General features: G+C 39.4%; 1 protein-coding gene across 3 annotated transcripts in view; it reads left to right on the forward strand.

The window, feature by feature from the left end:
- The window catches only part of FGF12 (fibroblast growth factor 12), a 579,275-nt gene extending 555,783 nt beyond the window's left edge, over positions 1–23,492 (forward strand). For all 3 annotated transcript variants that reach the window (XM_020964792.2, XM_020964791.2, XM_020964790.2), the window contains 2 exons: positions 3,485–3,683; positions 18,418–23,492. In XM_020964792.2, coding sequence (XP_020820451.1) covers positions 3,485–3,683; positions 18,418–18,536 — 318 coding nt within the window. In that variant the 3' untranslated portion in view covers positions 18,537–23,492. The remainder of the gene's footprint in view (positions 1–3,484; positions 3,684–18,417) is intronic.
- The last annotated feature ends 4,254 nt before the right edge of the window (positions 23,493–27,746 follow it).

The following is a 27,746-nucleotide window of genomic DNA, read 5'->3' on the forward strand; positions in this document are numbered from 1 at the left end:
CTCTTTTTTTTCTATTTTGTTTTGTTTCTACTTTCTTGTGGTTCTTCCTATTGGTTCTAATTCTTGCTTACAATATGACTAATGTAAAAACATATTAATAATAATTTTACATGTTAATGTAAAAACAATTTAATAAGAGTATATACTAGAACCTATATCAGACTGCAAACCATCTTGGGGAGGGAGGTGGAGAGAATTTAAAATTCAAAAGCTTATGGAAGTGATTGTTAAAAATTAAAAAAATAAATAATTTTAAAAAATAAATAAAATAAGAGGTAGTCATACAAAAAAAAATGCATTGAAGGCTCAGGGACTACTTCCCCAATCTGTATGAGGGTACTGAGACCCCAGAAGTTTGCCAATTACTTCTTTCCAGGATTCTTGTGGGTAACTACGAGGGGTTGGGAGTTTCTTCATATTATAACTCATGCTGCCTATTCTCACGTGCCCTGTTGATTATCAGTTGATATCAATTAGCCATTCAGAGTTAACTGTAATCTAGAAATGAATATTTATTTAGGTAGTGTACAGTTACATCCCCCATTGAGAGTGATACATTCTCCTCTGTAACCCTTTTAATACCTATGGAGACTGAGCTCAATCTTAGAGAGCATGTGTGGCAAAGGGTAACTCATGACTCCTGGTTGCTGAAAGTTATTATTTTCTCTTTGTGTGGTCCCTGTGAGGTATAACTTCCTGTTCAGCTGCCTGTATGATCCTAAAACAATCTTCCAACATTATGTTGAGTTTGTCCTTAGTTTCCAATGTGAATTGGTTTTGGAAGTTCCTAATGATTGTCTTATTGCAAAGAGGGCTCAGTTGATATTAGCTAATATGCATTTACTATAGATCCAGTTAATATAAGTCATCTGTCCAGAGTCACACAGCCATTGTGTGTCAGAGATGAGACTTGAACCAGGTCTTTCTGATTCTGAGAACAGTTTACTATATGCTACTATATTGCCTCCCAATGATGATCAAATGATGATGATAATGACAACAATGAACTATAAATGAATGGAGATTTCCAGAGATGCCAGGACTGGCTTCAAAGCACAACCAAACACATACTTATTTTATGTGAGTGATTCACCCTGTATTTCTGGTATACACTAGGGAAAACTAGGCCTACCATCCCATTATGCCTTTTTTGTCTCAAAGACTGCCTCCCTCTATACAGCTCAGATACAAACTGAATCAAAGTAAGAAGCCAAAAGCATCAGAATGGACCATCGTCACTGTGAACAAACAGGAAATGCCACCAGGTGTTTGATTTTTTAAATGAAATATTTTTACTTGAAATTGTCAGGTTTCCAAAAATATTAAATTATAACAAAAGCAGGAGTTTAAAATAGTATGCAAGTTTACATCAACCCGAGATTTTGTTTGGTTTAAATTCTTAGTAATAAAGAAAATTGATCTTGGTTGCAGTTAGCAGTGAGAGAAGTTTATTGAAGAACTGACCTTTCAACAGAGAAGACAAAGGCCATTTAATGCATTTGAATCCACCAAAAAATGAAGTAAGAGTAGTTTTCCTGAACTTTATGTAATCAGCTTCTTTTCTGGTTCTCCAGTATGTTTGCCTGAGATCAAAAACTGTGCAAAAACCAAATCTCTGGTCTCATCTCCATTCGTATTCCTTTCTCACATCTCACTTTGGTAATGGCTAATGACTTTAAAAAGTGGAAAGGACCTCAGCCTAGGTTCTTTTTTTTTTTCTTATTTCAAGGAAACTTGCTGGTGACATACCTCCTAGGATTCACTGTCATACCTCCTTGGAAGCCCAAACTTTTCTAAGCGGAGGAAACAAAGCAATTATCAGTGAAAGAACTAGTTGTAAGGAAGGATTTTTGGTCATTTGTGACTCTAAGAATGGACAGTGGCTCACTAGTCATGAAACATGGTTTTCTCTTTGGCACATGGAGTCTTAAAGATAAGAGTCAGTGCCCCAGAGGAACCGCAAACAGCACAGGACTGCACTGAACACAAAATACCTGTTCCAGGTGTTGATGCTCACAATTCATTATCACTTAGAATTAAGGTGGGTTTGGTTTATCTCATCCCTCTGAAATCTGGTGCACGCTAACTTCATATGACTTCATAAAATGTCTGTGATGTACTTGGTCAGTTTGTGGTTGTTTGTTTTCATCATAATGGTGAGAAATATTTTATTGAGTCACTGGGTCAGTCAAAGGTCACTGCCACCATGACATACCCCTATTCTCTGTGGTGTGGTTAAAGAGCTGATTAATATTAGGTTTTCAAATTTCTCCAATTCACGTAAAACCTTCAAGGAAGATTTTTTTGTAATATGACAGCTACAAGAGCCAATGCTATTTGAGGCCTCATTAAGAAAGAGCAATAGGTATCGAAGACTGGGCAAGTAATACTCACATTGGACTTTGCCCTGGTCAGGACATATTTGAAATTTTGCGTTCGATTCTGGGCACCAATTTTAGCTAGGAGATTGAAAAGGTAGACAATATCCCAAGGAGGGCAAACAGGAAGAAAAGGGGCTTGATATCATTCCATAATGGGAATGGATATGGATAAGAGAGATGTTTAATCTCAAAAAAGAGAAGGCATTGGGAAGACATGATTGCTAATGTTCAGATGCTTTGAGATCTGTCACATTGAAGTGAAATGAAAGTCAGTCTTCTTGGCTCAAAAAGACCAAACTAGTCCCAGTGGGTAGAAGTTTTCAAGAGAAAGATTGAGGTTTGATGTAAAGACTAATTTCCTAAGACTTAAAGCTGCCCTAAAGTGCAGTGGAATGCTATGGTAGGTAGGGAGTTCTCCATCCTTGGTGGGTTTCAAACAAAAGCTAGATGACTATTTGAATTATAATCATATAGGAGACTCTTTTTCAGTTATTGGTTAGACTAGACAGCCACTGAGGAATCTTCTAGCTTTTAAGTTTCTCTGATTCCCTTACAGAAATTTGCATTAAACAAGAAACTGGACAAAAATAATACAGGAAATTGCTTACATTCAAATAAAGGCAGAATCCAAGATGTTCTGAACGCTCTTCATTGGCCAAGCAGTTTTTGTGTTTCCACGGATATTTCAGCACATGGAGAAGCATTGTGTTTGTTTTTACTTTCTTGTGTCCACGGCAAACCAAATTGGTGATGCCATTTATAGTGTGCCTTGGAGCCTGTGGCAAGGATGCTCACCACTTAAGTAAATAAACCACTAGTTTGAGAATTGCAGTGTAAATATGGCTCAGCCTACTTTATTTGTCAGTCATGGAGATTACCTGGACATGTGGTTTGAATAAAATTCCCACCTGAGGAGAACTTCCAGTCTAGGAGTGATTTCTATTCTTGGTGAGTCTAATATGGCTCACTGTCTTTGAAACTTTGCTTATTCAAATTCAATTTGTCCTTTCCAGGGTGAGTCTTTCAGCTCTATCAAATTGAAGTAACTGCTGATTAATTTCTTCCTTTCCTCCTTTTTTGTCTCCATTTTATTTTTTCTACAGGATGTTTTCACACCGGAGTGCAAATTTAAGGAATCTGTCTTTGAAAATTACTACGTCATTTATTCTTCTACACTTTACCGACAGCAGGAATCAGGGCGAGCTTGGTTTCTGGGACTCAATAAAGAAGGTCAAATTATGAAAGGAAACAGAGTGAAAAAAACCAAACCCTCATCACACTTTGTCCCTAAACCCATTGAAGGTAAGGGAACCCTCCAACTTTTTCTCTTGGTGTCATAGTTATTGTTGTTAACTCCTAGTTAAAAATAATTACTCTTCATTCTAGAGATGGTAGTCACCCCGTAGTCACCAAGTTGACTGTGGAAACCTAGCAGAAACCTTGGGTCTGAATTCTGATTTTGCTATTTGCTACTTCTCTGATTGTAGACAAAGTATTTCACCCCTTGGTTTCTCCACCTGTGAAATGAAGGAGTTGGGCTAGAGCTACTCCCAGCTCTAAACTTAAGAATTTCTCACTTACAGCTGGAATTGGTGCCTCCTTTCTTGTCCCCTGTCAAAAGAAAAGATGGGACAGTCCTATTTCAGGGCCTTTGGAAGATTCTCAAATGATCTAACTCATCACAAAATAAAAGAGGAAGTTGAGAGGTAACACAGAATTGGAAGTTTCTGTTAATCTTGTTCTACAGATGAACGTTGAATCTTTTAAATTGGGTTGTCTGCTTTTCTCCACTAGATGACATGATGTTCCCAGCTAGTTCCCTATTTATTCTCAGACAAGAATCTTTGCATTTTTACTGAAGAAAGTGATGACTTTCAGGGAAAACCTGACATATTCCCTAGAGATGTATTCATTTTCCTTTGCACTTTTCAAGAAAGAAGTGAAGCATGGCTAGCTTTGATAAATCTTATTGTTTTAAAACTTCCATTAAGATCTTCTATCACACAATTCTAATTTTGCTTAATCACTGAAATCTGGTTCTTGGCTATCTCACTTGTGTATAAATTTCTGCAGAAAGAAAAACTTCCATTTTCTGGCAACCTGGATTTTTTAAAAATTTTCATTAAAATTGCCTTCCATTGTGAAGCCAAATCAAATTACCTTTGGCATTAGTTACATTCTTTCCTTATTTCAAGTATTTGCAATTCAAGAAAAGGATCATCCGGTCTTGATAGCCAGAGCTGCAAGGGACCTGATTGTATATCTAATCCAACACCTTCACTTAAGAAAAGAGAAAATTTTGTCCCTGAGAAACAGTGCCAGCCACAGAATCAGTAAGAAGCCAAAGAACAGAGAGTTCATCCCCCACTTCTCTGATCCCCTAACCATTATACTCTCCATTTCGTCAACAGCCATTAACAGAAGCTGTCAAGTACATGGATGACTCAACAATCAAATCCCATTGCTTTTAGCTCATTCAGTTCTCAAGTCCTTTCCCCTGGAACTGAATGACCAAACCAGAGTTTCCACATTATAGTTAAATAAAGAGGGAGGTATTCCAAAGTTAGGATACAGATACTTAAAGCCCAATGGGACAATGATAATAAGATGATTAGGAGAGTCAGCAGAGGCACTATGGATAAACCTATGATGTTCTAGGCATAAATACTGGCTTAGATACTTAACTAGCTGTGGGATTTTGGCAAGTCACTTCAATTCTTGGGATCTCAGTCCCCTGCCTTATACAATGAAGACAGTAGCATACCTATTTTATAAGTTTCTTGTGAGGATAAAATTAGGTAATATCTGGAAAATGCCTCTCAAACCTACATAGGGCTATGAAAATGTGACTTTATATAATGATGGAGAACAGATTGCATATGGTGAGTACATGTGGTTCCTCAGCCTGGGAAGCTACAGAGATGCCTGAGGGCACAGTGACCATACGTTTTCTAAATAAGCATATCTACCTAAATAGAAGCAGCCTCCTAATTTTTCTATTCGATCCAATTTGGGGTATGTTGAATTTAAAGTTCTTTTGGACCACTAAAGTTAAGTCAAGTCTACAAGCATTTCTGATCACCTGCTTCATATCAGGAGACTAAATCAATGCTAAGGGTTCAAAGAAAGTCAAGCCAAACCAAACCAAAATAAACACACACACACATCAAAAAAACACCCTGCCATCATCAGTTTGGAGTATGTGAGATAGAACAAAGGAGAGATAGCAAGCCAATAGGAGGGCAGAAATCTGGGGAGAAGTTGGGGCTAGATGTATAAAGGTCGGAAATCACAGAAATGGTCATTGAAGCCACTAGCGGAGATGAGACTGACATCTGACAGAACATATATTCTAAGTCACAATCTAAAGACATACCAATATTTGGAGAGAAAGGGGACATAGTTGATGTCTGTTAAGGAGACCAACTAATCAGAGACTCTTTTAAACCTGGAATGTGATCTATGATTTAAAAAAAATGATCAATACATTTAATTATATTTGGTCTCCTTTGTGATATTATGTATTTTATTTTAGGCACTGAAAAAATATTTTGAGAAAGGTTCTATAGACTTCACCAGACTGCTGCAAAAGGGGTCTGTCTGTCTGTCTCTGTGTATATGTCTGTCTGTCTGTCTCTGTGTCTCTGTATGTATCTCTCTTCCTTTCTCTCTCCCTCTTTGTCTCTCTGTCTCTGTTTCTCTGTCTCTGTCTCTCTTCCTCTGTCTCTCTCTGTGTCTGTCTGTCTCTGTTTGTCTCTATATCTCTCTGTGTCTCTGTCTGTCACTCTCTGTGTGTCTCTCTGTCTGTCTCTGTCTCTATGTCTGTCTGTCTGTCTCTGTGTCTCTGTATGTATCTCCCTTCCTTTCTCTCTCCCTCTTTGTCTCTCTCTCTCTGTCTCTCTCTGTCTCTCTGTCTGTCTCTGTCTGTCTGTCTGTCTGTCTGTCTCTGTGTCTGTCTGTCTGTCTGTTTGTCTGTCTGTCTGTCTGTTTGTCTCTCTCTCTCTCTCTCTCTCTCTCTCTCTCTCTCTCTCTCTCACACACACACACACACACACACACACACACACACACACAATACTGGCTAGAAGTTCTGTTCTTGTTTTTTACTCCTAAAGTTCATCGCCTCTTTCAGCTGTTGCCATAGCTCTCCTTATATGTTGAGGAAATGAGGCAATTTTCTGTCTTTTAAAATGCCAGAGCAAGCCCATGGCTTAAGTAGCTTTGATGCTGTCCCCTCAATATTTCACAGTGACTGTTCTAGAGAGTCCCAAGGGGATGCAGAAGTTGGGAAGCACATAAGAGGCTAGTGGACTTAAAGTTACATAAAATAGTTTGAAAGGCTCAAGACTCATGCTTTTCCTTCTGGAAGAAAAGTAAAACATGAGAAGTGGTTCTGTTCTAATGTGTCGTTGTCTCCTTGTGTGGATTTCAAAGTATTAGCCACTGTTGAGGTTCCTATTGGGATTTTTACAATTTGAGTTTATCGATATTGTTAAGCTAAACTGTATGACTTTCTCTTTGCCTTCAAAATTAGAATCTGATTAGTTTAGGAAGTTGCAGATCCAGCAGTGAATTTCTGAACTGATGATCACCCAGTCTAGTCTATGGAAATTTGAACCCCAATTATTGAGATTTCCTTATAGCATCTGTATTCTCCTTGTTCTTCAGCTGATTATCTCTTTCTCCTTCTTCTTACAGCTACACTTTACTTACCATTTCATTTTTAAATGACTTTATAGACACATATGTAATATGTAAATATATTTATATATATCCTACTAAATATTGGGCCAGTAAATATTTTGAACACAACACTCACCAATTAGAGAATGTACTGCTGCATGGAGGGAAAACATATTATCTTTGTCATCATCATCATCTCCTCCTCCTCCTCCTTATTCTTGTCATCCTCCTTTTCCCTTTCTTCTACTACTCTTTTCCTCCTTCTCCTTCTTTTCCTCCTCCTTTTCCTCCTTCTTTTTTTCTTCATCATCTCTAGCTAAGCTTTACTTTTGGGATGATTTTCCAAGTTAGTCTTTCGAACAATACAAAATAGCCATAAAGTGCAGACATTCCGATAATAGAAATACCAGACATGCAGAAAGTAAAGTGACTTGCTGGAGAGATGGGTGCCTTCTTGATACATTTCCAGAGTCTTTCTTCTTTAGTATAAGGAAAGGAAAGGACTCCTTTATTTTTTATAAGAAAAATGAGATATCATCAGTAAGGGAAGAAAACTAGCTTGCAAGCTAGCTTACAGAGTGACAGAGCAATTAGGACACCAGGGAAAGCATCCCAGATTTGTGTATAGATTGTCAACTTCCAGATCCAACCCTAAAACTTCTTATCTCACTAGACAGACTGTACACTCCATGGGAACAGATGTGACTCAGGGTTTGGGAAAAGGATTGTTTTTTCCCTCTAGTTAACAATACTTTTTCTCTTAATTGGTGAGTACAGTATACAAAGAATTTATTAGCAAAAAATTGAGCAGGAAATCTCTTTATCTACATTTAGGAAAGAAATGACAAATAGACATGACTATAACCAAGAGGAATTCCCATACTTTATTTTACCATTTATGATCAGGCATATTGAACAGAAGAACAGAGACTAGCTCTTTTCAATAAAAGACCAAGGAAGCATTAAGATCACTATGTTCATTGTAATGGTGGGGGAAAGTGCAGGTGAAGACAAGCCTGTGTCCTTCCCCTAGGAACAAAGTTACTTGAGGATATTCTGTCCTTCATAAAGGAAGATAAACTCATGCCAAAGCTTCTAAATATAGAGTTAAGATCCTTCCCCCAAGGAGAAGGTTTATTCATTCACTCTTATCAAAGTGTATATTCTCCTGAACTATAAGAAAAGGCTCCCAATTGATACCTCTGCCCAAAGTGTTTCATCTGTCCAGTCCATCCTCTCAACAACTATCTAAGTGATCTTCCTTAAGTGCAGGTCTGACCATGACCAATAATGATAATTATAATATTAATAATAGCCAGCACTCATACAACTTTAAGTTTCACCAAGTGCTTTACAATATTATCATCTCTACTATCGCTATGTCTATGTCTATATGTGTGTGCATGTATGTGTGTATGCTGTGTGTATATATCTATCTACATGTGTAGCTAGTTAGCTATATCTATAGATATTTATGTATAAATGTGTCTACCTATCTATACATATGTGAATGTATCTTCAAATTCAAGCCTATCAGGAAATGAAGTAATTAGGAGTAAAGGAAAAGTGACAGCTTATCTTTCCCCACATCAAGCAAGCTTCTTGGAAAGAAGGGAGGTTTCAGGAGTAGTTTAACCCAATGTAGAGTGACAGTTTTGTAGGGTAGGAAAAATAGATTTAGCTTTAAGGGGCAAATTGGAGAAGGTTATTAAGGTCTTATTTTTTTCAAAAAGGCCAGATTTTAGAAACTTAAAGGAAGAGTTCTTAGAAGGAAAAATGCAGACATCTAAGAATGAAAGGAAAATGCCATTTGATTGTAGCAATTATATTCTTATTTGGGAAGGGAAATGTTCCTAGACCTAAATCTCCCCCACCCCCCACACCACTCTGTTCCTGCCACTTCTCTGAACACATTACTACTTGTTAATTATTACGTACAAGGATTTTCCAGTTCCAAATATATGTATCATACAACAGTGAAGTGAGTCAGGGTGTCTGTGAGACCAGGCCAAGGAAGACAGACATCTTTACCAATGCTGAGTCTGTAAGGGCTGACATTTTGAATGTCAAGTTCTTCCAAGTATAGCCCTGAAGCTAAGAACATTATCTCTGACTCATATATCCTGACAGGTTAATGATCACACCGACCACCACCCTTCCACCCCTTCATCCTGGGTTTAGCACCCTGGAGATGGTAATTAGAGAATTTCTGCAGACAGATCAATGGACTTTATATTTGAGATCATTGCCATCTGCATTCAACTACAACTTCAACATCAAAACCCAGTAATCTTCCAAAACAATGCAAAGGATAAAGCCTCCTTGTTCTGCCTTCTCCTTGCATTGTTATTCCTGCAGATAAAAGATGTTGTTACTGCTCCCCTCCTCTCAGGCTATTCTGGTCGTGAGCTCCCTCACTAGTATTAGGCATGGCTCCTAAATATCCTCTGTCAAGGAACACCACCAATTTTCCTCCCCTTCTCCTCCATCTCTTCCATCTCCCCACCCCTACTTCCCTCTCCAGTTGGTCCATGCAGGTGGTGCTGAACTGATGTTCTGATTTTTTTTTTTTTTGCCATAGAGAAAGAAGTCCAATTTTTCAAAGACTGAAGGGATTGAAAAGTATTCTGATTCAGGAAGTCACATAAAAAATGACAGTCACGTGTAGACAATGGGCCCGGGTTTAGAGATGTGTGAAGATTAGGCACAAGCGAAATGGAGTCATTAGAGGAGCCATACTAACTGCTGTTGCTAGAAAGCAGAGAGATGGAAGAAGGGAGAGTTCACTTGTCTCCCACAGCCAATCACTTGCCAAGTCTTGTGATTCCAGCTACGTAAAAACAAATCCAATCTATCTCTTTGTCTTCCTTAACATGGCAATCATCCTGGTTCCGGACATCATCACTTTGGCCTGAACTATTGGAATAGCCACTTAATTGATTTCTGTGACTAAAGGATTTTGTTTCTCTAATCCACCTTTTAAACAGCTACCATAATGATCTTAAGTGCAGGGCTGAACATGTCACACACACACACACACACACACACACACACACACACACACAGAGCCCTTTCCCCACTGAAACTTCGATGGCCCCATATTGCCTCCAGGAGCAAATATAAAGTCTTCTGGTTGACATTTAATTTCTTCACAATCTAACTGCAATTTACCTTTTCAGTCTTTATACCCCCATTCATGCTCTTTAATTGCCAGAAATTATGGCTCATTGCCTCCTCATATGTAACATGATCTCCAATCTCCACACCTTTACTGAAAGAGGCTATCTTTTATGATTGAAATGCATGTACTCCTAACTGCCAACTATTAGAATCCCTAGTTTTCTTCAAAGTTTAGCTCAATCATAATTTCTTGCCTATTTATCCCAAGTTATTATTACCCTGACCGCAAATTTAACTTGTATGTTTTGAAATACTTATTTTTGTGGGTGTATACATGTCATTTCCTTAGTTTCAACTTGCAACAATAACCCCTCATTAGACCTGTGAAATTGGGAAAGTTATTTCTTCTCTCTAGAGATCAGCATCCTCATTTGTAAAATGAGTAGTGTGTGCCATATGATTTCTAAGCGATCTTCTGCTATGAAAGGAAGGAAATAGAAGAAATAGACATTTAATGGAAAATTATGAACAAAGACACATAGTCAGAAATGGGCATGGTAGTTGGCAGACTCAGTCACTAGATACAAGGAGACTGACCTGTATATATATGTGTGTGTGTGTGTGTGTGTGTGTGTGTATTATATATATAATATATATATATATATGTATGTATGTGTGTGTATATATATGTGTATATATATATGTATATATATATATATATATATATATATATATATATATATAAATGTATATGTGTGTATACACACACACATATTTACTCCTTTTCTCTTCACTCAGAGGAGCTGTTTCTTGATTTCTGAAGTAAGTGTCAAATAGAAATCTGTCTTGGGAATGTCTCCTTCATATATTTTTGCTTATCTTTCTCATAAATATTGCTTCTGCTAGATTCCCAAAGAAAGAATATTGATCACTTTGTGCTTGAACTCCTAACCCTTTGAGAAATTCATGGGACCTTTTCCCAAACCTTTTGGGGAATATAATTGGGAAAACCCATGGCTTGTCTGCTGGCAAGTCCAGAATACTTCCAAAACATATCCCTTCAAATTTCCTAACAGCTTTTAATTCTTCCTATAATGGCATTAATTAAAGCATCAAATTATAAAATTCTCCCACTCCATTTTGACTCATTTGATGAATCAAAGGTCTCTAAGTTTCCCTTGTCAATAACTAACTAATTTCCCCCTTTCCCTTCACATAGTTCATGGCCTCGAAAGATTCATTTATTTTCATAACCTTGGAATGATTGGTAATTTTTTGACTTCTGCCCATGAAACATGCAATAAAATGTCAGGTTCTTTGTAGTCATTTGGAGATTTGGACAGGAGCACCAAAATCAATAACCCCATTTTGTTAAAGTCAAACTGGCAAAAAAATGTCAAAATACCTGAGCCATGGTTACCCCAGACCTCTCTGACTGTATAGTTATGATGTTTAACATCTGACTTCCAGAACTCACACCTTAGCCTCCCCCCAACTGACAGCCTACAATTGCTCGATGATGTCTTGTATAAAAGACAACACAACAGCAGGGAGAGGGATTCTTTACCTCCTAGTGAATGGATCTGAAGAGTCCAGGCTGACTGCTCTGACTCACATCACTGTGCCATGTTGAAAAATGAGTCCTCAAGATCACAATGATACTGATAGCTTGTCATCTAAATGGCTTTTGAAGAATAAAAGTGCTTCTTGTTTTCCACAGCAAACTATGAGATTGGCAGTACAAGAATTAATATCCCCACTTTATGATGAAGAAACATGCTCAGGTTTTAGATTAATGATGGTAAGCTTCGTTTATACTTTAATGGGGTTATTTTAATCAAATAATCAAGGCCCCATTTTGCTGAGCTCAAAGTAGGACTGCAAAATTTACTTCAGTTTAATTCAGTAAGGATTTCAAACACCTACAATGTTCCAGGTACTAGGGATACAAATGAAAAAACAAACAAAGTAACAAAATAATTCTATGTGCTAAAGATATGACTTTTAAAAAAAATAAGCAGACGAGGTTAAGTGACTTGCCTGGGGTCACACAGCTAGTAAGTGTCAACTGTCTGGTCTGAGGCCAGATTTGAACTCAGGTCCTCCTAACTCCAGGTCTGGTGCTCTATCCACTGTGTCACCTAGCTTCCCCGATGTGACTTTTATTAGGGAAAAATGACATGTACGTAGAAGATGAATACTGTACATACTCTATATATGCATACATACATACCTACACATATATAATACACACACATAGATAAATATCTATGCCTATGTTTATCTATGTCTATAGATAAATAGATAATCTACGAATATAAAATTTCCAGGAAAAATGCAGGGACACTAAAAGGCAGTTTTTAAACAATAGTATGTGGATTCCAGTATTTGGAATTTTTGGAGGAGGCAGGACAGATGACAGGTACCATCTACTATGATATAATAGAAATGCAGGGGAAAATAGGGTAGAGGCAGCAGGGGAATAATGATGACATGCATGGGTTTCAGGGACCCTTGGCCCAGGTAACCCAAGACTCCAAATCTAAATGGAGCTACAGGGCAGTGGATGGTCATGTCTTTCACAGAATCATTTTTGCAATGTTGATCAGAAAACCAATTAGCGACAAAATGCTGGAAAGTGAGTGTTTGGAGGAGGCAGAGCAGATGACAGGTACCTCTTCCTGTCTGCTGGACTAAACGAGTCTATGAAGGCCTGGAGCCATGCTGGTTATAGAGATGAGAGACACAGTTGAGTCACTCATCTTTTGAATTGGCAATGAGGCTAGTGTTTACAGAGAGAATGAGTAATTTGGAGGGGAGAGGAGGATCTGAGCAAGGGTAAGGGGTCCCATCCAATCTACTTTTTAATTTGGGGATTAGGGGGAAAAAAAGAAAGAGTATCCTCAAAAACTTTATAGTCTTTACACAGAATCATAAAATTTGAGAGTCAGAAGGAATGACATTGGCCATGTAATCCAACCCGTAGTAGAAAGGTGGCTACTGAATGACTGGAAACAGTAAATAGGGGGAAGAGGAAGTTTCTTAAAGGAAAGGAGAGGTAACAAAAATACCCATTTTTAACATTTTGATTAGGACTGGCGTCAGCCTGGACCACATAGCCCAATTTTATACACATCAACACAGATTTAAGTGTATGTATTTATGAAGTTTTAATTACATCGTAATATAAAATGAAAGTGCTTCATATTTGTCAATCAATTGATCAGTATTCCAGGGCCAATCTTAATGTAGTCATCATTTCATTAACCCTGCTTTTTCTAATGTGCCTACAACTGGTACAATGCCCAAATATGAACCAACCCAGTGGCAACATTCTGCCCGAGAAATACCCACCACTCTTCCATTTAGAGGAAGGTCTTTCTTTTCCTCTGGGATCATTATTATCATTATTTTTAGTGACTAGAAGTATGACTTCATAGTAGGGCTGGTTTTGTTTTATTTAGATTGATGTGATTTTTGACAATAAGCATCTTTAAGTACCTTTGCTTTTTACAGTACTGCCTACACAAAGACACATTGAAAGTCGCCTCTGGCTTGAAGGAATTTCCATTCCCCGGGGAACGTGTGGCACGCATTACCACAAGTGCTTATATGTGATCACTCAGGCAGGAACAAAGCACTACCAACTATGGCATCAGGAAAGGATTCTTGTAGGAAGCCGTGCCCATCCTGCGTTCTGAAAGAAAAATGGGTTTCTAAGAAGTGGATTAGAGGAAGGCATACAGTTAGGACAGTGGGGACAGCCTCAAGATAATTTATTTTGAGTAAAAATAAATGCTGACTCTAGGGGGAAAAGTCAGTTTTAATCTGATGTTGGTGACAGAGTTAATAGAATGATTCAAAGCCTTTTTTTTTACATTTTCTTCATGTGGAAAAAAATGCCCTTCTGTGTCTCCATGGCCTCATTTCAACAGCAGTCAAGATGGTCGGTGGCTTGTGCATCATCGAATAGCAGAGGAATTCTAACCTTTGGGCTAATTACCTTAGTTTCCCTGGGAGCAGCCAACTTGGTTGGATTGACTCATTCAGCTCTTTCCTTTTTTGTTTTTAATTCACCAAGTACTTATTAACTACCTCCTATGTGATCTTGTCATAGGTTTAGAGGTAGAGAGGAGCTCTGAGCTCATCTAGCCCATATTCAATAAAACAACAACAAAAACAGAACTTTCTGGATAGATTCTTTCTTCTACCTCTATTTTCCCCTGCTTCACACCTCCCCAATTCTAGGGATCTATCCCTAGCAACAAATATTTTTTGAGAGAAAAATGTCACAAAAACAATACTTTAAAAATATTTTATATATAGTTTCAAGAGTGTGGACTCCCTGCTCTGCAAAGAAACACGAAGACTTTTCTTCTCATGTCTCTTCTTTGAGAACCTTTTCATTTTACAGATGGGGGAACTGAGGCTTAGAAAGCTTCAGTAGCTTGTGGTCATAAGCAACCAGACTGGGATTGGAATACAGGTTCTTTGACTCCAAACCTATTACTCTATTCACTTACTACACTGTTCCAGAGAGTCAGTTGGGTTCTGGTTTCGACCTGGTCTGTCTATACAGTGACGTTTTTCAGTTATTTACAAATTTCTGACATGTAGCCTTCTTTCCTGCCTTTTGCTGGAAAATGACTTTCTCCTTTGGCACCCAAGAGGAAGTGATGCAAGGGTGTGTTTAGTCTGGGAGTGAGGCTGTCCTGTGCTCATTCCTTGTGCCTCCACAAACATGCTGGGGACTCCTGAGCTTGACCAGGGGGGCAGATGACATCCAAAGGAAGCTGACAGGTATGCTGAGATCACCTCCCACTTCCCTGTAACAGAAGTCATTTCTTATGTTGCCCAGCAAGAAGAGGCAAAAGCTCAATAACTTTATACAACTGAATTGTACCAAGTAAATGAGGACAGTCTCTGCATAGAAAAATCCCAAATCCCAATATCAGCCTTTGATACTGCTTGCCTGACAACCTACATGACTCCCTCCTGAGCATGTTCCTGGGAAGGCAAGGTTGCCTTACCTCTTTCATTTGCCTCTATTCAAGTTCATGCTCAGAGTTCCACAAACTGCCCTCTGACCACACATACGTTCTGGACATTTTGAATCGAAAGTCCCATAGTCATCTCCGATTCTCCCCATTTTAGGCAGGTCTGATTTTGTTTTCCTCAAATCCTGCCCTATTTATAAACATCCTACTTTCTCTCAAGGTCCCAGTATCCTTCAAGTCACTTGGTTTTATAGCATCATCGTCATTCTCAGTGTTCTTTCTTCCTCATCTCATGTACCTAACCTGTTACCAATTTTGTTATTTCCACCTCAGCAATACGTTGATCCCCTTCTCTCTACTCACATGGACATCTACTCATCTCTCACCTATACTATAGAGTTTTAATTGGTTTTCTTGTCTTTATTCTGTCTTCAATCCATCCACCAAATGGTTGCCAGAATAATTAAACAACAACAACATCACCGCAAACGCAACAATAACACTTCTGATTTTGTCATTTTCCTCTTTGGTAAACCCTAGTGTCTCCCTATTCCTTCTAGGATCAAATGCAAACTCCTCTGTTTGGCATTCGAAGCCTTCCATTTTCTGGCAGATGCCTTTCTATTGTATCACTAGCTAGAATCCTAATTCACCAGCTGGCTCTAACTTACCTTTCTAGCCTTATTAAGCAGCATACCCCTTCATTCCTCTAGAACAGAGACCACCTAGCCTTATCATTCTTCTTCATACAAGACATTGGATCTCTCATCATAGTCTAAAGTTGTTCCTCAGACCAAGAAAGCCCTTAGTCAGTACTCACATTTGCCATTTTAGAATCCCTTGTTTCATTCAACCGTCATCTCAAATATGACATTCTCCATGAAATCTTTGGTAATCTTCCAGCTGTCAGTGGCTTCTGTCTCTAACTTACCTTGAGAATAGATGTTTTATACACACACACACACACACACACACACACACACACACGTACATACATACATACATACATTTCTACAAGCTATTTGATCTAATGGGATGTCAGCTCCTTGATGGCAAGAAGTCCCTCATTTTTGCCTTTGGATCTGAAGAAAAGCTAGATGAACTAAGAAGTTGCTCATCATTGTCACTCATTTTTTCCAGTATTTCTTTATTAAAATTTATTTTATTTTCAATTCACAGAACAAGACCAATCGTGATTTCCCCAGTCACCTGAAATCCCAGTGCCAGAAATGACTTTGGCTTCCCTTTGTCTCTATTTTGTACTTAGTTCTATTCATGTTGCCTCCTTCTTTATGCTGTGTGACCTCTCTAATGACAAAGGCTTTCATTTCTGTCTTGATGGCCCCAATGCTTTCACTTTGTGTGGCATATATTAGGCACTTGATCATTTCTTCTTTAACGAATGAATTACCATTTGCATGAGCTGCCTACACATTCTCACTCAGTAGCTTAATAACAATCAACCAATTATAAACAAATGAGATTTAGGGAAAACTAGATCATTGCAAATAACGCTGAGACCCATCTGTGGAGAAGAGTACTGGGGCGGGCAGGAAAGCTATCTGGAATGAGGATGCTCAGCAAGTCAGATGGAATCGGACCAACTGCTTGGCAGAAATCAATTATTTCCAAAAAACAGAAACACAAATAGGAATGTAGTCTCTCCTAAAATATCATAACCAAGATTGAAGCACCTGTGTTCTTTCTGATGGACCACTTGGGCAAAGAATACTTACTGTATCAGGGAAAAATCTGGTCAGTATAACATGATATATAAGTATAATAAAGAATTAATAATTTTCGTTTTTAAAAATTGTGTTAAATCTTTCCATTGGTGCTACTCCATAACTACTCCTTTTTCCCCCTCCCACCTTTCCTATGCCTTCTTATCCCCATTTTGTTTAAGTGGAACTTTCTGGCTGAATGAATGCCCATCCATTCCTGGACTGTGAGGTATACATACATATTATCAAAGTAAAACATATATGCCCTTTTATTTTGTGGTCCAAGACAGACATATTTTTAAACCCAAACCTTTGGGAAATAGGGTTCAAGATTTAGCCCGAGGTGGCTATTATCATGTTTTCATCTGTTCTGTCACCCAGAAAATTCATGCCAAAATATGTATATTATAGAAATATTCAGATATGCAATATTAGAAACAGGAACCAAGTGAAAAGATTGACCCTGAGCTCATGCCACTAGAGAGGTGATGGTGATTACTTCTGTGCAGATCATCAGAGCAATCAGCCTATGGCTCTTGTTTTTGATCTGGACAAGGAATTGAAAGCCACCTGAGTACTTGAGCTAAGCCCTATATAAACTGCTGGTGCCCATACACCATGCCTCACAGGGTGTTGGGAGATAAGCCCAATGCTTGCAGAATGCTTGGAGATCCTGCTTTGCAGAGAGCAGCACAAGTGGGCAATGGTATAATTCTTAGTAACAAGGTAGCTTCAAGCATGCTTGGGTATCACCAGCTGGCTTAATAGCCGGAGAGAACAGCAGGGCAGTGGGGGTGTATTGGACTGCAGTGGCAGCTGCTCAGATTGAACCAGAGGCTGGCATGAAGGATGGGGTCCTGGCTTGAGGAACAGCTTCCATGAGGCCAGAAATCAGTGAGCTTTAGATAAAGGACACAGGAGGGAGTGAGAAGCATGGCTGCTTCTTCTTCCCCTTATTTTTTGTTTGTTTTCTTTGCTAGCCTCTTTATCATTCTGGTGCAGTAAGCTTTGACAATAAATATTTCCAATGATCACACCAAGGTCCTATTTCCCTTTGCTAATCAAAGATTAGCATGGTGTAAACAAAAAGGTGCTTTCTCTGCCCACATGAGATTCAGATTAAAGCCTGGGGAGTGAGATAACTTAATATCCTCTAAATGTTATGCTATAACTTTCTCCAATAGCTCTAGCTTTGTGTGAACTTGTGTGTGTACGTAAATATGTATGTGTGCATAAATATGTATGTGCTCATATGTGTATGTATGTAATGTATAGTTTGTAAAAAGCTCAAGCCTTATCTTGGAAAAAATCAGAAACTTCTCTATAGTTGTAGCCCAAGTCATCTTGAAAGGCTGTGGCTGAAAACAAGAAGGGGAAAGGTCTCTCGAATCAAGAATCAGAAATGGTTGGGATATAGGGAGTTTCAAAACCCAAGCTACACTACTAATTGTGGGCAAAGAGCCTACTCTCCTTAAAGCCATGAAAACTAATTGTGGAAATTTCTTTTTCCAGTGTGCATGTACAGAGAGCCATCACTGCATGAAATTGGAGAAAAGCAAGGACGTTCCAGGAAAAGTTCCGGGACACCAACGATGAATGGAGGGAAAGTGGTGAATCAGGATTCCACATAGCTGAGAACGCTTCCCTTCTGTGCACATTTCTTCCCTTTCTCCCTCCCCCCTCCCTGGCAACCCATCCCTTCCCAGTACCCATGGAGACAACAATACCCCGACCAGGCAGGACCTTTGGGCTAAGATTTGGTATGCAAAATCTATGTTTGGGGAAGATGATCAAATTCAACCTCAATCTTGCCGGTTGCAATGTTGTATACACATACAAGTGCACACACACACACACACACACACAATGTGAAGAAAAATGGTAAATAAATCTAGTCTCCACTATCATTTTTAAGCAAACCCTTCACTCTATTATGGGAGAGGGGAAAGGTAGCACCCTGCATAATTTTCATAAAGATGCTACCATTAAAAGCTAGGACTTGGAAGAAAAGAACCTCACCCCTGAGGTTCTCCACCACCACCACTACCCCAGACTGCTTGAATTGCTACAACAAGCCCTAAAGTGGGGGAAGGGCTGCTTTTGTGTTTTTGTTGTACTCTTTGTGGCTGTCTCTGTAATTCCCTATCTTTTTTTAAGAAGCCTGAAAATGTGCGGGTTTGTGTTTTCTGTTAAAGCTTCCCAAATGCCTGCAGAAAGCTCCCTTTTCAATCCCCTTTTTCCTATCCCCTTCCCCCATCATTCAGGCCATTCTGTATGGGACTTTGCAGCACCAGAGAATGTTGGATTATTTATCATTGGCAGTATCATGGAAGAAGGTTGCAGGTGGAAGGACAACCTTAAGGATTTTTAATGGTCTTAGTTAACACCAACACATCAGGAAAAAAAAGTTTCAGATCCTATTGATTGAAATTTCATTCCAATTTTCAAAGGCTTTGTTAAAGGGTCTTTACAAATGTCATTTAGTAAAGCCACTGTTGTTAGATTAAAGGTATCTTGGAGATATTTCTGGTCATGCTGAAAATCCTCCTCTGGAAATTTCAGTATTTTAGTTAACCATTTTATTCATCTCCTATCTTGTGGAAACTCTTGAGTGGGGAGATAATGAGTCTCCCATATCAGAGTGTTTGTCCAGGATTAAATGGGGAAGTGGAGTTTTGGAGAATATATACAAGTCCTGGAACATTGTTAAGGGCAAACTCGGCTTCATTCCTTTCCCCATTGCCTGAAATTGACACACACAAGACATTACCCAATGGCAACTGAATCATCAGGAAGAATGGTATTGCATTTGACAGCTGACTTGGGGCCCTAAAAACATTCTATTTTCTCTTTATCTTCTTATACCATCGTCTGTCTGGCAATATATCTATCTCTTGAACCCCTTATAGATTAACCAATTCTCTTGACTACCCTCATTGCCAGAGATAGTCTGAGAATACCCACACAGTCTAGACTGTGTTCTCAGGGCTAAGTTGAGGAGCTCATCATGGGGCTGGAAAAATACATCATCAGGTCTAAACATAGGACAGTATCTTAGAGTGTGGTTGAATGATAGCAAAGGGAAGAAAGGAAGTTGCTAGAGAAGAAATAGATTATCTAATTATCTGTAACAAAATGTAGTGTCCTTATTGAAATCAATGTTGACTCATGTCTGAGGGGGGGAAAAAAGAGAGAGAGAAACAGAGAAAGAGAGAGAGACAGAGAGATAGAGAGAGATAGTCAGGGAGACAGAGATACAGAGAGGCAGAGACAGACAGAGACAGAAAAACAGAGAAACAGAAAGACAGAGAGATAGAGAGAGATACAGAGACAGAAATACTTGACAGAAAGACAAAACATCAAGAGACAGAAAGACACACAAAGACAGAGAGAGATAAAGGGAATAAGATAGAGACAGAGAGAGAAAGAGAGAGAGAGAGGACACTCATCTGGGTTTATAGATTAAGAACTGGATAAGACCTCAGAAATCATTAAGTCTAACGTCCTCATTTCATAGATGAATAATCAAAGTCTAGAGAGATTTAAACTTTCCCAAGGTCATCCATAAATTACAGTTCATGGATTTAAATCCAAGGCCAGGGCTACAGATGAAGTATTCTCTCTACTGTATCCTGACTGAAAATACATGATACCTTAGTAGCTCTTATTGAAAGAAGATGGAGCAGACACATCTACAAACCACTTCATTGTCCCATATGTAGTCTTCCAAACACAAAACCTGTAGTTCCCCCACTTGCTGACCAAATATCTGGGTGCTACAATGACCATTACTTTGAGATGGGTTGCCATGTGCCCTGAAAGTGACCTCCCTTTCCTTAGCTGTAAACAACTGCTTCCACTCATCATAAGTGTCCATGAGTGGTTCATGTGCTAAGCTATATCTGTACAGCTGCCCTCTACCCACTTACTATGTATGTCATCAAGGCTTGGCCAAAAGAGGAATGGCAGAATAAGGTCAAGACCCTCCAAAGTAATAGCAAAGGCTATGCATGTAGGTTTTTGGCAGTAACATTTTAAGGATAAATGCTTTGAAATGACATGTAAAAACTCTAATTTCTAGCTGTTGCTCTCATAGGAAAATTACAGTGGAAAGATCTCCAGATTTAGCCTTACTCCTCTTTGCCCTGCTCCATTCAACTCAATTGTATCTGTGCTTTTAGCAGCACCAGGTAACCAGATGACTGTTATTAAGGATGATTCACTTTGAAGTGATGGAGGAGGCTTTCACAGAGTGGGAATGGGCTCCATAGCAGGGGCTGTACTTGAGCTTCAGAGAGTTTACAAGAATTATCAGAAAGAAAACAAAAAGGCCATTTTACAGAAGAAATTGAAAATAGTGATAAAGACATAAGGGGCCAGAATGATTTCATTCCTTTTCCTTTTGAAGAGATAACATCAAGAAAGAGGATTCAGCCATCAACAAAAAGACCAAGCAAAGTGCAATGGCATCTGGTCTGTGTCATGTTTATCTGAGCTGAGATGTAGAGATCAATTGTCCTTTTGCTAGCAAAAGTGAGAACAGGAATATAAGGACACAAATTAGAGCCTATTTTTTTTCTCAATAATTTGAACTCAATGTTCAGTTCAGGAAATCGTTTTGGAAATGAAGGTGACCTTGCCCCCCGTGCAGGAGCCTGTGCCATCGGCACACCAGTACTGAGGGGCCTCCTATAGAATGGCTGAGGATTAATGGTGGAAGGGAGGGTCAGGAGCCTGTGCAGCTGCTGCCCACACAATGTTGTCATGAAAAATATATTGGCAAAGAATTAAAAAACAGAGAATTTATCTCCACTGCTGATATTGAATTGTAGATAATCCACCTCCATCCACTTTTCTGTGTGTTCCCAAAAACAAAAATCCCACCCACCCAACTACTTCTTTAACTTAAACAATCTTCTTTTTGTGAAAAAAAAGAAATAGTTTATTTTCTAGCTCTTTCTCCCTTACTTTAATTCAAATAGTCATTTCTAGGCCTCCTGGTTTTCCTTCTTTCTTTCCCATTGGTTAGCTCAATTCTGAAGTGGTACCAGACTGTGATTAATACAGCCAGTTATCTTCAGGGACATTCCCTCAACAACCAGGTTCTCCAAGCAATCCAGGTAGTCATGGGTGGATTGGGATCCATGCATTCTTAGACACTCTGTTGAAGCATTATTCAAACCCATGAAGATGAAAACCATATACACACATATACATACACTGGGAGACTCACAAGAGAGTTCCTATCAGGCATACCTGATACCCTCCATGCTTAAAGGTGCTGCTATTCAGAGTCTTCAAGAGAAAATACAATGTAAATGTGAATTTTAAGTTTAGAGTTTATGGGGTTGTGGAAGATGAAGGGCATCAGAGAGTCCAGATAGTCGCCACAGCATTGGGTTAGATGGTGACTTGCCCATTTCACTTTCCCAGCATCACTTCCCATAATACATCCCTACCCACACCCTCTCACCTTCCAAATATTGGCTCAGTGAAGAGAGAGTCCAGTGACTACTGTGTTCTGTATGGGGTCTCTGAATCTCAACACCTAGCTTGGAAGCACCAGCACATTTAGCAAAACTTTTTGTGGATTGGGACTATTTTTGGATACAAATCATTGATGATCATTAAGTTGCTGCTGGCGGGAGATGGCAGAAAACAGGGTGGAAACAAAGGAGGAAGTTCCTCAGGAAGTTAGAAATTGCAGAGTGTTTGACCAAGCACGACTACTCCCATGATGTGATGTCTAGTCTTGCCCAGTGATTGAAGCCCTCCCGTTTCTCTCTCCACGTTCAGTCCCATCAATACGCCTTACTTTCTCGGAGGAGGTTTTTCATAGTATTCCCTTGTTTCAGAGTTCTGTTGCTTTATGTCACTGGCCCAAAATGATGCTCATCCCCTCCTATCCACATCCCAAAGGCTCAAATGCCTCCTCTGTCCAAAATGTGTAAATAACATTTTTTAACAGAAGCATATTTAAAAAGGTGGATGTTCTACAAATATATTGTACATATATATGCATCTGAAATAAGGATTTATTACATAGAATTTTTTATTTGTTTTAATTTGTGGTCTTTAGTTATAAGTATATCAAAGAATCAAGGGATTTGAATGCAAAACTTTATATATAAATGTATATTTCTACAGATAGCTCAACACGCCACTTTCTAATAAACATGAAACAGTTTGGGGACACTGAAAAAAAAAAGCACATGCTCCTTCAGAACTTCTGTGATTTGGGGTCCCACTCTTTGGTGAGGAATTGCATTCTTATTTTTTATTTTGAAAACATTATCTCTATCCTGAAAAGCAATACTTCCTGGTCCAGATCCCTCAGTGAAGCCAAAACCAATGTGAAATGGAGACTGGAGAGCGCATGTATGGGAGCATGTTCTAACAGGCTATTTCACTTCCCCTCCCTCTTCTGGAGATTGTCCAATGTAAGACTAAGGCTAAAAGTCACCGCTTATCCTGTAAAGACAAACGAGGGTTTTCGACACTCAGAAATCAAAAGCTTGGCTTGGCTAGCAAACTGATTTGAAAAGTAATCACAAATGCTTGCATTAAACTTAATGTTATAAAGAAAAGTCTGGTTGGATGTTTTATTGACGCAAATATCGATAATTTTACTTTGTTCCAAGGGCAAAGTAGGAAGAGTGGCATTTCATGAAGTCAAAGGATTTCCTCCATCTCCCAAAGACAACGTCTAGGGATGGCATCAGGCCATGTCATTGTTCAATGTAGGAGACTCTGTGAGGGGCACAAAGATACTGAATGCAGAAATACACTCTCTTGTAGCTAATTCCATTAGCCAGCCTTTTTACACAGCTGTGGCCTTTGCAATGTACAGCAGCAGACTATCTCATTTGATCTTTACAATAACCCTGGGAGATAGATACTATTATTACCCATGTTTTAAGGGGGAAAAACTAAGGCTGAGACCGGTTAGGTGAACTGTCCATGCTCACACAGCCAGCAAATGTCTAAGGCAACACTTAGACCTCAATCACCCTGACTCTTATATCACTGTTCTCACTGTGGTACTAGCTCAGTAATCTTAGTCTTTAAAATTAATGAACTGCTCCAGACAAACACTAAGGTTGTCCAAAAGCTGACATTTTGTCTACTTTGGGAGAAACTATTTCAATTTCATTGACTATGTTTGTATCAAAGCACCATCATTAGGGGAGATTGCTCTTGCTTGTATCAGGATGACAAAGAAGGTGTCAGCAGAGTTCAGAGTCATGTTAAGTTCCCCTTGGCCTGCATCCCCACTTGGCACAGCACTTTGCAAACCATTAAGAGCTATGGAAATGCTATTATCATAATGACTATAGAGGGATTGGCTCCCCCAGATACATCCTGGTGAGTGATAGAGTCATGCCACAAATGCATGCCCCCTGATGCTGAGTTCTGAGATCTTTATGTGAAACCTCATGGCATTTAAACTAATGCCAGAACTGATGGGGAAGGGAAGATAAATTGTGAAGAATCCCTTCTAACCCATTTCATTTAACTTTGGCAAATATCTCTAGGCCATGCTTCTTTGTCCAGAAAGATTAAAAAGGGATTCAAACTGTTTCTCTCACTTCCATTACAGCCTTGTTGAATGATAGACCCATTGCAAAGACCAATTATCTAAAGCTGTCCAAGAGAGTCCATTCAAAGTCCAAGGTTATGAAGATGGGAGGCAGGTGGGAAGCAAAAACACTGACATTGCTAGAATCATTATTAATTTTCTAGCTTTCCTTCACCAAAAGCATTAAAGGCATAAAGATTTTCTGTTGAGCCCTTTAGGAAAATTGGTTAGGATAAGAGAATATTCTGGCAAGCATTGTTTAGAAGGCAGGTAGATAGACAAGTCAATGCCTAGTCATCCTTCCCCATCTTCTGTTTCTATTATTTTCTGAATCAATAAGAAAGCAAGGACACTCAAATCCGCCTAACCACCTCATATTAAAATCAAAAGCAATAGCTTAATCTTGCCTCCACCTTTTGAATATTTTTTTTTAACTCTGATGGACCCGTAGTCTTTTTCTTTTGACACTAGTTTTTAACTGATGCTAATGGTCAGCTAAGGAATAATTCACAAGTCCTTCCAAATGACAGGAACTTTCCATGGTCATAGTCAGGTTTGGGGATGATTCTCCACCCAACCCATGCAGTGGGAAAGAAGCCATGACTAGGTTTTCTAGCCACTCAGTGAAGCTGCACCCATGAAAACAGTGTGGCTCTTCCCACTGCCCCTAGGTGTGGCCTAAGGCTTAGGGCTCTCAGTGGGAGTTTGAGGAAGAGCTGCCCCTGAGCAAAGGTAGGCCTTTTGCTCTACATCATCTTTACAATTCATCAATTAGCCAGCAGTAATTGAGTAACAAGTCAAGTGACAGAATGGCAGAAGCTGTTGACCAAACCTCCCCATTTGTACTTTCTTGATGCTATCCTTAGAATAAGAAGGGAAAGGGAAAGAAACCCAAAAAGGACAATTTCTTTAAAATAAAACAGAAATCCTCCCTTCCGCACACCAACTTTTAAGCTTTCATTTGGTACATTAAGAGCCCGTCATAGGATGAGTCATAGGTTTACAGGTAAATGGGAAAGTAGAGGATATTGGATCCAAACTCTTCGTCTGCTAGCTGAGGAAGCTATGGCCAGGCAGAAATGGTTCTGTCCAAGGCAGCCCAACTGTCAATGTGGCCTTGCCAGGGCTAGCTCTCGGAGCCTCAGACTAACTCCTGTACCCTGTCCTCTCCGCCCTCTCCACAAAGAGAGGGCTCTGCCTCTTCTTTGTGTCCATGGGACTCCTAGCAAGCCAGCCACAGCTCTATGCAGAGACATCATGAATGGAAGTACTCCTTCACCTTTAAGAAGAAAATAAGAATAGTAGTGAGTATTTACATGGAAGTTTGCAAAGGACTTTTCACATGCATATCATCAGACCATCCCAACAACTCTGGGAGGTAGGGGCTATAATGATCTCCACGTTGCACATGAAGACTCTGAAGTGTGGAGAAGTGAAATTAATCTCCCAGGGTCACACTCTTCCTTTCCCATGGAGCCATACAATCTCAACACTCTTGGCTCTCCCTTGTCCTTAGGGATCCTCTGTCATTGGTGGATTAGAGCTCTGCCCAGAGTCTCCATTGCAGAAGGGCTCCTGGTCCAACTGGCCCTTCATTTCCCACATGGCTGCACTCCTCAGGCTTCCTCTTTCCCTGGATTCTTTCCGTGTTTTGTTCCTTCATGAAATTGTGAACTCCTTAAAGGCATGCACTGCCTTTTTGGCTTTCTCTGTATTCCAAGAACTTAGTGCATAGCAGGTGATTATTAAAAATGAATTGACTGACTAGAACAGCTAGTAAATATCTCAGGCAGGATTTGAATTCAGGTCTTCATGACTCCAAGTTAGACATTGTAGCTGATAAGATCCACATAGCTGCCTCGAGCAAGCTGTTATGAGGGCAAAATTGATTTTTTTTTCTATTCCCTGACACTGATCCTCTCTCCTCTGCCCCCAAAGCTAGCTGGCCTTGTATTTCCTGTCCTCTCTTTTTTATGTTTACTACAAAGGGAACCATAGCTAAATTAAAGGTAGTCCTTACCATGCCCCCTATAGTTGAGTGGAAAGTGCATGAAGACCTTTGCCTTTTGGTCCCAGTTCTATCTTTCACTACCTGGAAGACCTCAAGTAAACCAATTTACTACTCTGAGCCTCAGCTTTCTCATCTGTAAAAATCAAGTATTTGGACTAAGAGATCTGGGTGCATTCTACACCCCCCCCCTTAAGAGTATGCTACATATTAGAGTGTTTTTCCCCAGCATCAGACAACTCAGTTTTCCAAATTATTCACAGAAGTTTTAAGTTCAAGTGCCAATTAAAAAGTTCAAAAAACAGAAGTGAAAGAAGGAGAACTTCAAAGACCAGAAACCACCAAATTGCTTAGTTAGGCATATGAGCAGTGGTAGCTGGCAAGTCAAGAGCCCTTCTGCCCCCCACCCCCCACAGTATTTGGATATTCATTTACTTCCCCGGTCTCACTTTTAGTGTTGCCAGTTTTCAAAGAAGGTTCAGGGACAGAGGAATCCAATGGCTGAGATAATTCACTATTTTCAAGTAGGTTCAGCAAGTGTTTCTAAAGTACATGGTCAGATTGAACCAAACAGAAATACTTATCCTACTCTAAGGAAGCTGAGATGCTTTCTTTTTTAGGGTACAGTTTCAGATTACTATGGCAACAGCATCAGAAAGTGGCCCAGGAGCTTTGGTTGCCTTTTGAGACATTGATCATTGAATGCCAGATTAGAAGGGGTGTGGACAGGAAACCTCTTAACAACAGCCCCACACAGCAGCCAGCAGTCATCCCACCTTCATTGGGAAACCTGGTAGGACTATGGAGGGGGATCACTCTCTCCTGAGGCAACCTCTTGTGGTTTGATAATAAGCCAACATCTATCACTTTAATAAGATCACCAATTTCCTTTTCATTCATTTGTTTCAAAAATGTAAACCACTTGGGCAAATACTCTACATTAACGGGGAAAAAACCAACAGACTGGATGAGATACAATGAGCTGAACCCATTAAGCATTGACTGCACACCATTTATGTCAGGCCCTCTACTGTCTTTGGGGCTACTAAGACAAAAGTAGAACAAGATTATATTCTGCTGGAAGACATTCTATGTGCACAGATTCATCAATACGTGGTGAAAGATTAAGAATTGACAGCTGAGCTTTCAATTGTAGTGAAGAGGAAAGACGTGACTATAATTTACTATAGCAATTGATTAAATCTGAAGAGATTATACTTGTAAGGCATTTAGCACAGTGCCTGGCACATAGTA

Source organism: Phascolarctos cinereus, unplaced genomic scaffold (genome assembly GCF_003287225.1).
Source record: "Phascolarctos cinereus isolate Bilbo 61053 unplaced genomic scaffold, phaCin_HiC Scaffold_7;HRSCAF=346, whole genome shotgun sequence".
NCBI lineage: Eukaryota > Metazoa > Chordata > Mammalia > Diprotodontia > Phascolarctidae > Phascolarctos > Phascolarctos cinereus.